This window comes from Oncorhynchus nerka, linkage group LG2 (genome assembly GCF_034236695.1).
Source record: "Oncorhynchus nerka isolate Pitt River linkage group LG2, Oner_Uvic_2.0, whole genome shotgun sequence".
Lineage (NCBI taxonomy): Eukaryota > Metazoa > Chordata > Actinopteri > Salmoniformes > Salmonidae > Oncorhynchus > Oncorhynchus nerka.
Window position 1 is genome coordinate 83,527,812 of NC_088397.1, and position 14,360 is coordinate 83,542,171.

General features: G+C 44.0%; 1 protein-coding gene across 1 annotated transcript in view; it reads right to left on the minus strand.

The window, feature by feature from the left end:
- The window catches only part of LOC115143667 (integrin alpha-5-like), a 131,876-nt gene extending 126,851 nt beyond the window's left edge, over window positions 1-5,025 (minus strand). The window contains exons 1-2 of the mRNA XM_029684146.2: window positions 4,675-5,025; window positions 143-273 (exon numbers count right to left, since the gene is read on the minus strand). Of these exons, the coding sequence (XP_029540006.1) occupies window positions 143-273; window positions 4,675-4,883 (340 nt within the window). The 5' untranslated portion in view covers window positions 4,884-5,025. The remainder of the gene's footprint in view (window positions 1-142; window positions 274-4,674) is intronic.
- Between the last annotated feature and the right edge of the window lie 9,335 nt (window positions 5,026-14,360).

Consider the following 14,360-nt stretch of genomic DNA (forward strand, 5'->3'; position numbering starts at 1 on the left):
CTGACTGCTACGCCATCTTGGATTTCAAAATGGGGAATGGGGAAACTCATCATTCTTTACACAAGGAAGAAACATTGATGAGCTGCTTTTCCACACATTCACACCAACTCATTCCACCAGGTTTTTCAGCCAGGTACCTTACCTTCATTGTCAAAATTGACAACACTGCAATCCGATTGGTCCTGGCTCCAGGGACACAAGTACACAGATCCACCTTCGATGATGTTCGTTTGGCTGGTGTTAGCTTTGGGAGCACCAATCAGAATACTGAAACTGTAGAATAAAAACAGAAGACAAAACACAGTATTAGTGCACGGTCGGCCAAAAATAGTGGGAGTACATGAAGCAATGAGTACTTTTGATCTATTCATCTTCGGTTGTTGTTTTTAAACTGATTTGAGCAATGATTTGAGCAATGATTTGACATATACTTCCCTCCCTTCATGGAGAGATTGGAAACTCAAATTGGTCTACACGGACAAGTTCTGGCCTGGTTTAGATCTTATCTGTCGAAAATATATCCGTTTGTTTCTGTGAATGGTTTGTCCTCTGACAAATCAACTGTAAATTTCGGTGTTCCTCAAGGTTCCGTTTTAGGACCACTATTATTTTCACTATATACTGTATTTACCTCTTGGTGATGTCATTCGGAAACATAATGTTAACTTTCACTGCTATGTGGACAATATACAGCTGTACATTTCGATGAATCATGGTGAAGCCCCAAAATTGCCCTCCCTGGAAGCCTGTGTTTCAGACATAAGGAAGTGGATCGCTTCAACGTTCTGCTGCCTGCAACATCCTCCAGCATGACCGGTTTGGCGGTGGGTCAGCCATGGTGTAGGGTGGCATTTCTTTGGTGTGGGGTGGCATTTCTTCCATGTGCTTGTCAGAGGTAGCCTGACTGCCATTAGGTACCGAGATGAGATCCTCAGACCCCTTGTGAGACCATATGCTGGTGCGGTTGGCCCTGGGTTCCTCCTAATGCAAGACAATGCTAGACCTCATGTGGCTGGAGTGTGTCAGCAGTTTCTGCAAGAGGAAGGCATTGATGCTATGGACTGGCCCGCCCGTTCCCCAGACCTGAATCCAATTGAGCACATCTGGGACATCATGTCTCGCTCCATCCACCAACGCCACGTTGCACCACAGACTGTCCAGGAGTTGGCGGATGCTTTAGTCCAGGTCTGGGAGGAGATCCCTCAGGAGACCATCCGCCACCTCATCAGGAGCATGCTCAGGCGTTGTAGGGAGGTCATACAGGCACGTGGAGGCCACACACACTACTGAGCATCATTTTGACTTGTTTTAAGGACATTACATCAAAGTTGGATCAGCCTGTAGTGTGGTTTTTCCACTTTAATTTTGAGTGTGACTCCAAATCCAGACATCCATGTGTTGATAAATTTGATTTCCATTGATAATTTTTGTGTGATTTTGTTGTCGGCACATTCAACTATGTAAAGAAAAAAATATTTAATAAGAATATTTCATTCATTCAGATCTAGGATGTGTTATTTTAGTGTTCCCTTTATTTTTTTGAGCAGTGTATATATACTGTATATAGTGGGACATTCTGGTCTGGTCTACCTCCAGTGGGCTCAAACATCTCTCCACAATCCTAAAGACGAAGTGCAGGCTACATGTCCTACATTTAATGAATTCAGATATTATTCCACCAAGGAGGCTAAACACGGAACACATATTTCAAAGGAGTATTGGGCTATTAAGGGTCAAATGGCAACAATCTGTGGAAATTGAATAAATGACGAGAATGAACACCACACTTTAACGTAGGGGAAACACTGCATTAACATTGCAGATCACATATTATTGCCAGACACCCTCTGTACCAAAACACTGGGGGTTCTGTGTTAACTAGGGTCATTGACTCACACCGTGGATGTCGCTGAGGCACATAAACAACTTTGGCATGCTGAAAAACAGCAAACTCTGGCAACCGCCTGTATGGGACAACACAATCTAACTTGTGGCATGCAATGAAATTGAGGAGAGCCTTTTCGGGCAAGTGAGAAAAAAAGGCATGTCACTCTATTTGTCCCCTTGTGACATCAACTGTTTTCCACTGACTCCAACTTGACTAAAATGACCCAAAACATGTCAGGAGCAATCAACAGTCATATGATCAAGTTTTTTGAAATCAAAACAATAAAAATAGATAGCTATTCAATGATTTAGTTTATTTCAGCACAAAGGCTACCGTTGTCCTGTCCTGACAAGCTTAAATAAAGCACCGGAGAAAAAGAGCTGACTCATACAATTGGACTGAATCAACATCTTGGTAATGACTCCACAACACACATCTGTCCCTCCCCCCAACGGAGTAAGACAAACAATTTCCTCGCTGCTGGTGTCAGAAAATGGGAACATTGATTAAGTCAATGGCATCAAAACAACTCTGCCTCTGAGGACAGTAGAAGGAAAGCTGTGACAGGAGAGTTGATATAGGCCTAGCCTCTAAAAATGTGTTTAAACATCTGATCAGCTCAGCCCCGATGTCAATGGTGACCCTCAGATTTGAGTAAATGGGTCGTCTTTATTATCTATTAGCAAAATGAGCATTGTAACCTAACTCCTGACATTATAGGCCTAACAATTATGTCAAAGTTATATCTCTAGAGTTATCCCATTGTGAACTAGGCCTGCATGAAACTTTCCCTTCTACTGTAGGCTAATAGCACCCATGAATCCATACATTTGAGAAAAGTGAATAGTGTAAAGTGTTGGTCCCATATCTCATGAGCTCAGAAAAGGATCCCAAACATTTTCCATATGCACAAAAAGCTAATTTCTCTCAAAATTTGGGCAACAGGTGTTGCATATAAAGAAGCTGATTCAACAGCATGATCATTACACAGGTGTGCCTTGTGATGGGGTCAAGAAAATGTGCAGTGTTGTCACACACCACAATGCCACAGATATTTGAAGGATCGTTCAATTGGCATGCTGACTGCAGGAAAGTCCACCAGAGCTGTTGCCAAAGAATTTAATGTTAATTTCTCTACCATAAGCCGCCTCCAATGTCGTTTTAGAGAATTTGGCAGTACATCCAACCATCCTCACAACCGCAGACCACGTGTATGGCGAGTGGTTTGCTGATGTCAAGGTTGTAAACAGAGAGCCCCATGGTGGCGGTGCAGTTATGGTATGGGCAGGCATAAGCTATGGACAACGAACACAATAGCATTTTATCTATTGCAATTTGAATGCATAGAGATGCTGTGACGGGATCCTGAGGCCCATTGTCTTGCCATTCTTCCGCTGCCATCAACTCATGTTTCAGAGTGATAATGCATGGCTCCATGTCGCAAGGATCTGTACACAATTCCTCAAAACTGAAAATGGCCCAGTTCTTTCCATGGCCTGTATACTCACCAGACATGTCACCCATTGAGCAAGTTTGGAATGCTCTGGATCAATGTGCACAACAGCGTGTTCCAGTTCCCACCCATATCCAGCAACTTCACACAGCCATTGAAGAGGAGTGGGACAACATTCCACAGGCCACAATCAACAGCCTGATCAACTCTACGCCAAGGAGATGTGTTGCGCTGCTTGAGGCAAATAGTGGTCACACCAGATATTGACCTGGTTTTCTGATCCACGCCCCTATCTTTTTTTAAGGTATCTGTGACCAACAGGTGCATATCTGTATTCCCAGTCATGTGAAATCCATAGATTAGGGCCTAATTAATCAATTTCAATTGACTGATTTCCTTATAACAACTGTAACTCAGTAAAATCTTTGAAATTGTTTCATTTCTATTTTTGTATATAATACAATTCCAGAAAGGGGTGGGGGGATATTCAAAGTCCATGGAATCCCTATTCATCCAATGATTTACATTTTCACTTTATTTGATCCAAATCCGCAAAAATGCTGAATATGTCTGTCTGGAATATACCACAAAATAATCTAATGGAAAATAGCCTACTTAACATGATGATGTGGCCGATGACAATTTGCTTCTTGAAAGTCCGATATCTTGAAAACTTGACTGCTGACATGCAAAACATTTAGGAATGGACTAATAAAAACGATCCTTTTTTCGTGTGGAGCTTCCATTGAAGAAGATATCACCCCACGAGAGTAAGCGGGTTGGCATTTATTGTCATGAATCTGAAGCTCTGGAGGCAGCTCTGCAGAGTAGTCACTAGCTGGCACAGCCACAAAGTCATAAAATCTGATTTTAAACCTAACCTTAACCGTAACCGTAACCTTAACCACACTGGCAACCCTGATGCCTAACCCTAACCTTTAATTAACACCAAAAATCCAATTTTTGATTTTATTATTATTATTTCGACATAGAACATTTCTACTTTGCAGCTGGCCTATCTAGCAGGAATCTCTCAGTTCTGCCCCCAGGGCAAGATTCATGACAATAAGCATCAACCTGCGCTTGTCCATTGCGGGTTCCCTATTAACCGTTATTCAAATCGAAATAGTAGGCTAGGCCCCAGTGGTAGCATATAGGCCAATAACATGATACAATGTCGTGTAGACCATGGGTGAAATTAGACTACATTGAATGACAAGAATATCAAATAGTACGGAATAATTTAAATCACTTTTGAAGTGAAAGGAATTGTGTATATTGTGGTGACATTTTCCTAAAACACCACTGAGTGGTAAGATTAATGCGCACTCACCTAGATGCATTATTGTAGAAAAAATCCACGGAATAACCGAAAAAAGATCCCTTAGGTCCAGAGTAGACGATCCGGTTTTCTGTTTCTAAATTAAACGTTGCGCACAGCTGGATAAAAACAACTGCAATTACAACGAACCGGGCGCAATAACCTGGATTTCGCAGGATTGAGTTGACTGAAATTGCTGAAAGTCGTCGTCCAGTGCCCATCTCTTTTGTGCGTCGAATCGCAAGACAATAATTAACCTGCTATGAGGTGTGAAACGCCTGCCTGATATTTTGGTAATGCATATTCCAACATATAAATGAATTAATTGTGAATGGAATAGGATCCCGTTTCACTCTGCATCTCCCTCTCATACTAGCAGTGTAAGACTCATAGAGGGAGTTCATGGCAAACTTATTTTGGGGTGGAGCTTTGGATATACAGAACTGGGGAGGTTTCTGCGCAATCCAAACCAGATTTGGTGTATGTGTGTGCTATTGAGATGTAGGCCTTTCAAAAATGGAGAAAAAAAAGGCTAATTTTGTGTTGGTATACATTATATTTTCAGTTTTTGATTTATAGGCCCAGGTTACAGTGATTAAATCTAACTGAGCTTTCACTGCAATTACTCATTATTTTGTAATGTAACCTATTAAGTATATGGGATCTTATTTTACTCTGGCTAGTTTTGTGAACCTCAAAATATCTAGAGGATATTATTGGTGCCTGTTTTTACAGTCAAAAGTGGTAACACACACACCACCTCGGACCATCCCCGTGTTTCCTCTGCAGTACATGCCTTATAAATCATTGTTACAGAGATTACACACAAATAGAAGGATTTGAAAAGTTGTCTACATTGTCAGCAATAAAAATAGATATTTGAACAGTCAAATGGCTGTATGACCCAACTTTGTTATGTCTTAACCCGTGCTCTCCTGCATCCCCCTGTTATACTCACACCAGCATGACAGGCTCATGTCTGTGTTTTATCAGAACAAAGTGATAGGAGGCATGACACAGACACATGGTATGACACAGACCCCCCCCCCACACACACACACAGGAACCCACAGGATTAGGGCTATTAAAAGAACAACATACACGCGTGTAACACCAGGTTTCAACATCTGTTCTGTTAGCTGAAGTCACTGTCTAGGTATTCACAGATCCTGACATGACTTGCCTGGAGATGCTTGGGGGAGAAGAAAAATACAACATTTCCCAATATGTTTTCTTGTTAACATTCTGCAGTACAAGTACATCTCCTATTTAGATACCTGTAAGTGAGGAGATTATTGCATAGATCAAGATGGAGGAAAGTTTGATTGAAGTTGGTTTACTTTTGTTTGAGTCTAGAGACTAAGACATCTTCATTCATGTACATTACCACACAATCATCATCCATTCACCATTACACTACGGGACGGTTTCCCGGGCACAGTCCTAGACTAATATATAATAGAGAATCTCCGTTGAAAATGTTTTTTATTCCAGGACTAGGCTTAATCTGTGTCCAGGAAACCACCCATACATGTGTACTTAAATAATTAGCCCTATTACTGGAGTAGAGGCAAACTTTTAAGATATATTTTAGAGTTGATGGTGGTGGCCTCCTCCACCCAGACTGGTAATAATATCACATCTTCAGTGAGGTTAACTGGTGAATTCCTTCTTTTGAGACCTTTGTGCAGAGAATTAAAAACACATTTAGTCTTAGATACCACCCAATATTGTGTTACATGTTTTGGAAAAACGTTGTATCGCAACCATTGTATCAAATGCATTATACTATCTAAACTGGTTATTCGGCTGTCCCCATAGGACAACCTTTTGGAGAACCCTTGTAAGTTCAAGGTAAAACTATTTTCACAGAAGGTTCTACCTGGAACCCAAAAGGGTTCTATCTGGAACCAAAACAGGTTCTCCTATGGGGACAGCCAAAGAACCCCTTTGGAACCCTTTTTTTTGAGTGTACAGAACTTAAAAAGCTCCTAATGGACTAATGACAACAGTCATGGAGGCTGCTTTCCTCTGATTTAGCATACAATACATCAGGCGATGGGCTGTATTAGTTTGCTGAATGATGTGCAGATGACCTTGCATGTCTCTACCAAGAAGAAAGGTCATCGGTCCAAGAAGGGCAGGCATTGAATAGCCTGCCAACACGAGACTTTCCTTTAGCATTACAAATGTTTTCATCAACATTTTGCTTATAGATTTCTCAAGATATTTTGATGTTTGATAGGCTAGACAAACATGTTTGATAGGCTAGACAATAATGTACAGCCTGAGTGTTTATAGTGTAAAAGCTCAATGAACTAATGAGTGTTGATCTGCTTTTGCATAGCATACGTCAGGTGATGGGGCTGTATTTGTTTACAGAAGTATGTACGGACCTACACAGTCTATGGCAGGGGTAGGCAACCCTGGTCTTGGAGTACCGCGGGCACTTCATGTTTTTGACACTTCATGTTTTTGCTGCCCATGTCCCTTAATGTTGATGATGTGGTTGTTACTGACAAGAAGCACATGGCTGAGCTCTTTAATCACCACTTCATTATGTCAAGATTCCTATTTGACTCAGCCATGGCTTCTTGTCCATCCAACATTTCCTAATCTCCCACCCCTTCTAATGCGACTAGCCCCGACACTCCTCCCTCTTTTTCCCCTGCCCCGCTACAAAGTTTCTCCCTGCAGACAGTCACTGAGTCAGAGGTGCTAAAGGAGCTCCTTAAACTTGACCCCCCAAAAATATCTGGGTCAGATGGTTTAGACCCTTCTTTAAGGTTGCTACCCCTATCATCGCCAAGCCTATCTGTGACCTTTTAACCTGTCTCTCCTCTCTGGGGAGGTTTCCATTGCTTGGAAGGCAGCCACGGTTCGTCCTTTATTTAAAGGGGAAGATCAAGCTGATCCTAACTGTTATAGGCCTATTTCTATTTTTCACTGTCTATCAAAAGTGTTGGAAAAACTTGTCAGTAATCAACTGACTGGCTTTCTTGATGTCTGGCTTTCTCTCTGGTATGCAATCTGGATTACACTCAGGTTATGGATGTGTCACTGCAACCTTAAAGGTCCTCAATGATGTCACCATTGCCCTTGATTCTAAGCAATGTTGTGCTGCTATTTTTATTGACTTGTCTAAAGCTTTTGATACGGTAGACCATTCCATTCTTGTGGGCCGGCTATTGGAGTATTGGTGTCTCTGAGAGATCTTTGGCCTGGTTTGCTAACTACCTCGCTCAAGAGTTGTATTTATTTGAATTTTACCTTTATTTAAATAGGAAAGTCAGTTAATACGCTCGCGAAATTCAAATTAAATTATTAAAAATATTTAACTTTCATAAAATCACAAGAGCAATACACCAAATTAAAGCTTAACTTCTTGTTAATACAGCCATTTGAAAAAGGCTTTACGGCGAAAGCAAACCATGCTATTATCTGAAGACAGCACCCCACCATACAAACACATGAAAATCATATTTCAACCGAGCAGGTGCGACACAAAAGTCAGAAATAACTATATAATTCATGCCTTACCTTTGAAGATCTTCTTCTGTTGGCACTCCAATATGTCCCAGAAACATCACAAATGATCCTTTTGTTCGATAAACTACTTTTTTATATCCCCAAAATGTCAATTTAATTGGCTCGTTTGATTCAGAAAAACACAGGTTCCGACTCGCCCAACATGACTACAAATGATCTAATAAGTTACATGTAAACTTGGTCCAAACATTTCAAACAACTTTCCTAATCCATCCTTAGGTATCCTAAAACGTAAATAATCGATCAAATTTAAGATGGAATATACTGTGTTCAATAGCGGATAAAATCAACGTGGAGCTCGTGACCTGGAGCGTGCACCAAACAAAAGAGTACACATGGCTTGACACTCATTCTGAACAGCTATACCTCTTCATTCCTCAAAGGATAAACATCAACCAATTTCTAAAGACTGTTGACATCTAGTGGAAGCCATAGGAACTGCAACCAGGTGCCTCATGAATCTAGATTCCCATAGAAACCCAATAGAAAACACAGTCACCTCAAATTTTTGATGGTTTGCCCTAGGGGTTTAGCCTGCCAAATATGTTCTGTTATACTCACAGACATAATTTTTAACAGTTTTAGAAACGTTAGAGTGTTTCTATCCAAATATACCAATTATATGCATATCCTAGCTTCTGGGCCTGAGAAGCAGGCAGTTTACTTTGGGCACGCTTTTCATCTGGATGTGAAAATACTGCCCCCTATCCCAAAGAGGTTTTAAGAGCAAATTCTTATTTCAATGACAGCCTAGGAACAGAGGGTTAACTGTCTTGTTAAGTGGCAGAATGACAGATTTCGACCTTTGACCTTGCAACCTTTCGGTTACTAGTCCAACGATCTAACCACTAGGCTAACTGCCGCCCCAGAGTGCAGTGTATAAAGTTAGAACATCTGCTGTCTCAGCCACTGCCTGTCACCAAGGGAGTACCCCAAGCCTCGATCCTAGGCCCCACGCTCTTCTCAATTTACTTCAACAACATAGCTCAGGCAGTAGGAAGCTCTCTCATCCATTTATTTGCAGATAATACAGTCTTATACTCAGCTGGCCCCTCCACGGATTTTGTGTTAAACACACTACAACAAAGCTTTCCTAGCATCCAACAAGCTTTCTCTGCCCTTAACCTTGTTCTGAACACCTCCAAAACAAAGGTCATGTGGTTTGTAAGAAGAATGCCCCTCTCCCCACAGGTGTGATTACTACTTCTGTGGGTTTAGAGCTTGAGGTAGTCACCTCATACAAGTACTTAGGAGCATGGCTAGATGGTACACTGTCCTTCTCTCAGCACATATCAAAGCTGCAGGCTAAAGTTAAATCTAGACTTGGTTTCCTCTATCGTAATCGCTCCTCTTTCACCCCAGCTGCCAAACTAACCCTGATTCAGATGACCATCCTACCCATGCTAGACTACGGAGACATTATATTTAGATCGGCAGGTTAGGGTGCTCTCGAGCGGCTAGATGTTCTTTACCATTCGGCCATCAGATTTGCCACCAATGCTCCTTATAGGACACATCACTGCACTCTACACTGCTATGTAAACTGATCATCTCTGTATACCCGTCACAAGACCCCCTGGTTGATGCTTATTTATAAAAACCCTCTTAGGCCTCACTCCCCCTATCTGGGATATCTATTGCAGCCCTAATCCTCCACATACAACACCCGTTCTGCCAGTCACATTCTGTTAAAGGTCCCCAAAGCACACACATCCCTGGGTCGCGAGCTGCAAGAAACACTCAAACTGAACAGTTTTATCTGTGTCTTCATTCAAAGACTCAATCATGGACACTCTTACTGAAAGTTGTGACTGCTTTGCGTGATGTATTGTTGTCTCTACCTTCTTGTCTGTGCCCAATAATGTTTGTACCATGTTGTGTTGCTACCATGCTGTTGTCATGTTTTGTTGCTACCAATCAATCAAATGTATTTATAAAGCCCTTTTTTATATAAGCCGATGTCACAAAGTGCTTATGCAGAAACCCAGCCTAAAACCCCAAACAGAAAGCAATGCAGATGTAGAAGCACGGTGGCTAGGAAAAACTCCCTAGAAAGGCAGAAACCTAGAGAGGAACCAGGCTCTGAGAGGTGGCCAGTCTTCTTCTGGCTGTGCCGGGTGGAGGTAACAGTACATGGACAAGATGTTCAAATGTTTATAGATGACCAGCAGGGTCAGATGTCAATGTAGCTAGCTAACCTCACTGAGAATGTACTTTAACATACAGCTTGTGTAAGAAAAGTTAGTTACTTTCAACTATTCAATGATATTTAAGTAGTCTACACAAATGAGTGTGGAAGCTGATCAGTGTCTAAATGTGTTTGTTTCAGCTGAGCTATCAAGTAAACACGGTTTTTCCAAAGCTAAGCAGGGTACATACAATAGAGGTAGGCATTTTTTTTCTGAATTCCCAGTTGTCTTGAAAGCACAATTTTGCACAGATACTGGGCCAGTTTTGCACTTGCTTTCCAGGAAGGCGACTGGGTTGTCTTCCTCAGTAGAAATCCCCTTGTGACAGCTGTTCCAAGGTAATGGTGGAAAACATTTTGTTCATCAGTTTTTTTTTGTGACGTGGTAATGACATTGGCTCCCTCGTGCTGTCTCCTGAAGTCCACGATCATCTCCTGTGTTTTGTTGATGTTGAGAGTTTATTTTCACACCTTATCCCTGTACACCGTCTCGTCATTGTTGGTAATCAAGCCTACCACTGTAGTGTCGTCTGCAAACTTAATGATTGAGTTTGAAGCGTGCATGGCCACACAGTCATGGGTGAACAGGGAGTACAGGAGAGGGCTGAGAATGCACCCTTGTGGGGCCCCCGTGTTGAGGATCAGCGGGATGGAGATGTTTCCCACCTTCACCACCTATGGGCGGCCTGTCAGAAAGTCCAGGACCCAGTTGCACAGGGCGGGGTCGAGACCCAGTGTCTCGAGTTTAATGGCGAGTTCGGAGGGTACTCTGGTGTTAAATGCTGAGCTGTAGTCAGCAAACAGCATTCTTACATAGGTATTCCTCTTGTCCAGATGGAATAGGGCAGGCAGTGTGATGGCGACTGCATCGCCAGTGAACCTATTGGGGCGGTAAGCAAATTGAAGTGGCTCTAGGGTATCAGGTAGGGTGGAGGTGATATGATGCTTGACTAGTCTCTCAAAGCACTTCATGATGACAGAAGTGAGTGCAACGGGGTGATAGTAATTTAGTTCCATGCGTCACGGTGGGATCCACACATGCAGATATCATCTGTTCACCTACTATGCATCTCACAAAGACACGGCGGTTGGAACCCAAAATCTCCCATTTGGACTCGGACCAAAGGACAGATTTCCAGTCTAATGTCCATTGCTCGTGTTTTTTTGCCCAAGCAAGTCTCTTCTTGTTATTGGTGTCCTTTAGTAGTGGTTTCTTTGCAGCAATTTGACCATTAAGGCCTGATTCACGCAGTCGCCTCTGAACAGTTGATGAAGAATTCATTTGGGACGCAATCTGAGGTGTAGTTGACTTCTGCAGCAGAGGTAACTCTGGGTCTTCCTTTCCTGTGGCGGTCCTCATGAGAGCCAGTTTCATCGTAGCGCTTGATGGTTTTGCGACTGCACTTGCAGACATTTTCAAAGTTCTTACAATTGTCTAGATTGAGGTCTTAAATGTCTTAAAGTAACAATGGACTCTTTGCTTATTTGAGCTGTTATTGCCATAATATGGACTTGGGTCTTTTATCAAATAGGGCTTTCTTCTGTCACAACCCAACTGATTAGCTCAAACGCATTAAGGAATGAAATTCCACAAATTAACTTTTAAACAAGGCACATCTGTTAATTGAAATGCATTCCAGGTAACTACCTCATGAAGCTGGTTGAGAGAATGCCAAGAGTGTGCAAAGCTGTCAAAGGTTGGCTTCTGGTCAGCGGGGTGGTGGCACCGGGATCCTCATCTCTCCCAAGTGGTCATTCTCTCTTTCTCCCCTTACCCATCTGTCTATCGCCTCCTTTGAATTCCATGCTGTCACAGTTACCAGCCCTTTCAAGCTTAACATCCTTATCATTTATCGCCCTCCAGGTTCCCTCGGAGAGTTCATCAATGAGCTTGATGCCTTGATAAGCTCCTTTCCTGAGGACGGCTCACCTCTCACAGTTCTGGGCGACTTTAACCTCCCCACGCCTACCTTTGACTCATTCCTCTCTGCCTCCTTCTTTCCACTCCTCTCCTCTTTTGACCTCACCCTCTCACCTTCCCCCCCTACTCACAAGGCAGGAAATACGCTCGACCTCATCTTTACTAGATGCTGTTCTTCCACTAACCTCGTTGCAACTCCCCTCCAAGTCTCCGACCACTACCTTGTATCCTTTTCCCTCTCGCTCTCATCCAACACTTCCCACACTGCCCCTACTCGGATGGTATCGCGCCGTCCCAACCTTCGCTCTCTCTCCCCCGCTACTCTCTACTCTTCCATCCTATCATCTCTTCCCTCTGCTCAAACCTTCTCCAACCTATCTCCTGATTCTGCCTCCTCAACCCTCCTCTCCTCCCTTTCTGCATCCTTTGACGCTCTATGTCCCCTATCCTCCAGGCCGGCTCGGTCCTCCCCTCCCGCTCCGTGGCTCGACGACTCATTGCGAGCTCACAGAACAGGGCTCCGGGCAGCCGAGCGGAAATGGAGGAAAACTCGCCTCCCTGCGGACCTGACATCCTTTCACTCCCTCCTCTCTACATTTTCCTCTTCTCTCTCTGCTGCTAAAGCCACTTTCTACCACTCTAAATTCCAAGCATCTGCCTCTAACCCTAGGAAGCTCTTTGCAACCTTCTCCTCCCTCCTGAATCCTCCTCCCCCCCTCCTCCCTCTCTGCAGATGACTTCGTCAACCATTTTGAAAAGAAGGTCGACGACATCCGATCCTCGTTTGCTAAGTCAAACGACACCGCTGGTTCTGCTCACACTGCCCTACCCTGTGCTCTGACCTCTTTCTCCCTCTCTCTCCAGATGAAATCTCGCGTCTTGTGACGGCCGGCCGCCCAACAACCTGCCCGCTTGACCCTATCCCCTCCTCTCTTCTCCAGACCATTTCCGGAGACCTTCTCCCTTACCTCACCTCGCTCATCAACTCATCCCTGACCGCTGGCTACGTCCCTTCCGTCTTCAAGAGAGCGAGAGTTGCACCCCTTCTGAAAAAACCTACACTCGATCCCTCCGATGTCAACAACTACAGACCAGTATCCCTTCTTTCTTTTCTCTCCAAAACTCTTGAACGTGCCGTCCTTGGCCAGCTCTCCCGCTATCTCTCTCAGAATGACCTTCTTGATCCAAATCAGTCAGGTTTCAAGACTAGTCATTCAACTGAGACTGCTCTTCTCTGTATCACGGAGGCGCTCCGCACTGCTAAAGCTAACTCTCTCTCCTCTGCTCTCATCCTTCTAGACCTATCGGCTGCCTTCGATACTGTGAACCATCAGATCCTCCTCTCCACCCTCTCCGAGTTGGGCATCTCCGGCGCGGCCCACGCTTGGATTGCGTCCTACCTGACAGGTCGCTCCTACCAGGTGGCGTGGCGAGAATCCGTCTCCACACCACGTGCTCTCACCACTGCCCCCAGGGCTCTGTTCTAGGCCCTCTCCTATTCTCGCTATACACCAAGTCACTTGGCTCTGTCATAACCTCACATGGTCTCTCCTATCATTGCTATGCAGACGACACACAATTAATCTTCTCCTTTCCCCCTTCTGATGACCAGGTGGCGAATCGCATCTCTGCATGTCTGGCAGACATATCCGTGTGGATGACGGATCACCACCTCAAGCTGAACCTCGGCAAGACGGAGCTGCTCTTCCTCCCGGGGAAGGACTGCCCGTTCCATGATCACGCCATCACGGTTGACAACTCCATTGTGTCCTCCTCCCAGAGCGCTAAGAACCTTGGCGTGATCCTGGACAACACCCTGTCGTTCTCAACTAACATCAAGGCGGTGGCCCGTTCCTGTAGGTTCATGCTCTACAACATCCGCAGAGTACGACCCTGCCTCACACAGGAAGCGGCGCAGGTCCTAATCCAGGCACTTGTCATCTCCCGTCTGGATTACTGCAACTCGCTGTTGGCTGGGCTCCCTGCCTGTGCCATTAAACCCCTACAACTCATCCAGAACGCCGCAGCCCGTCTGGTGTT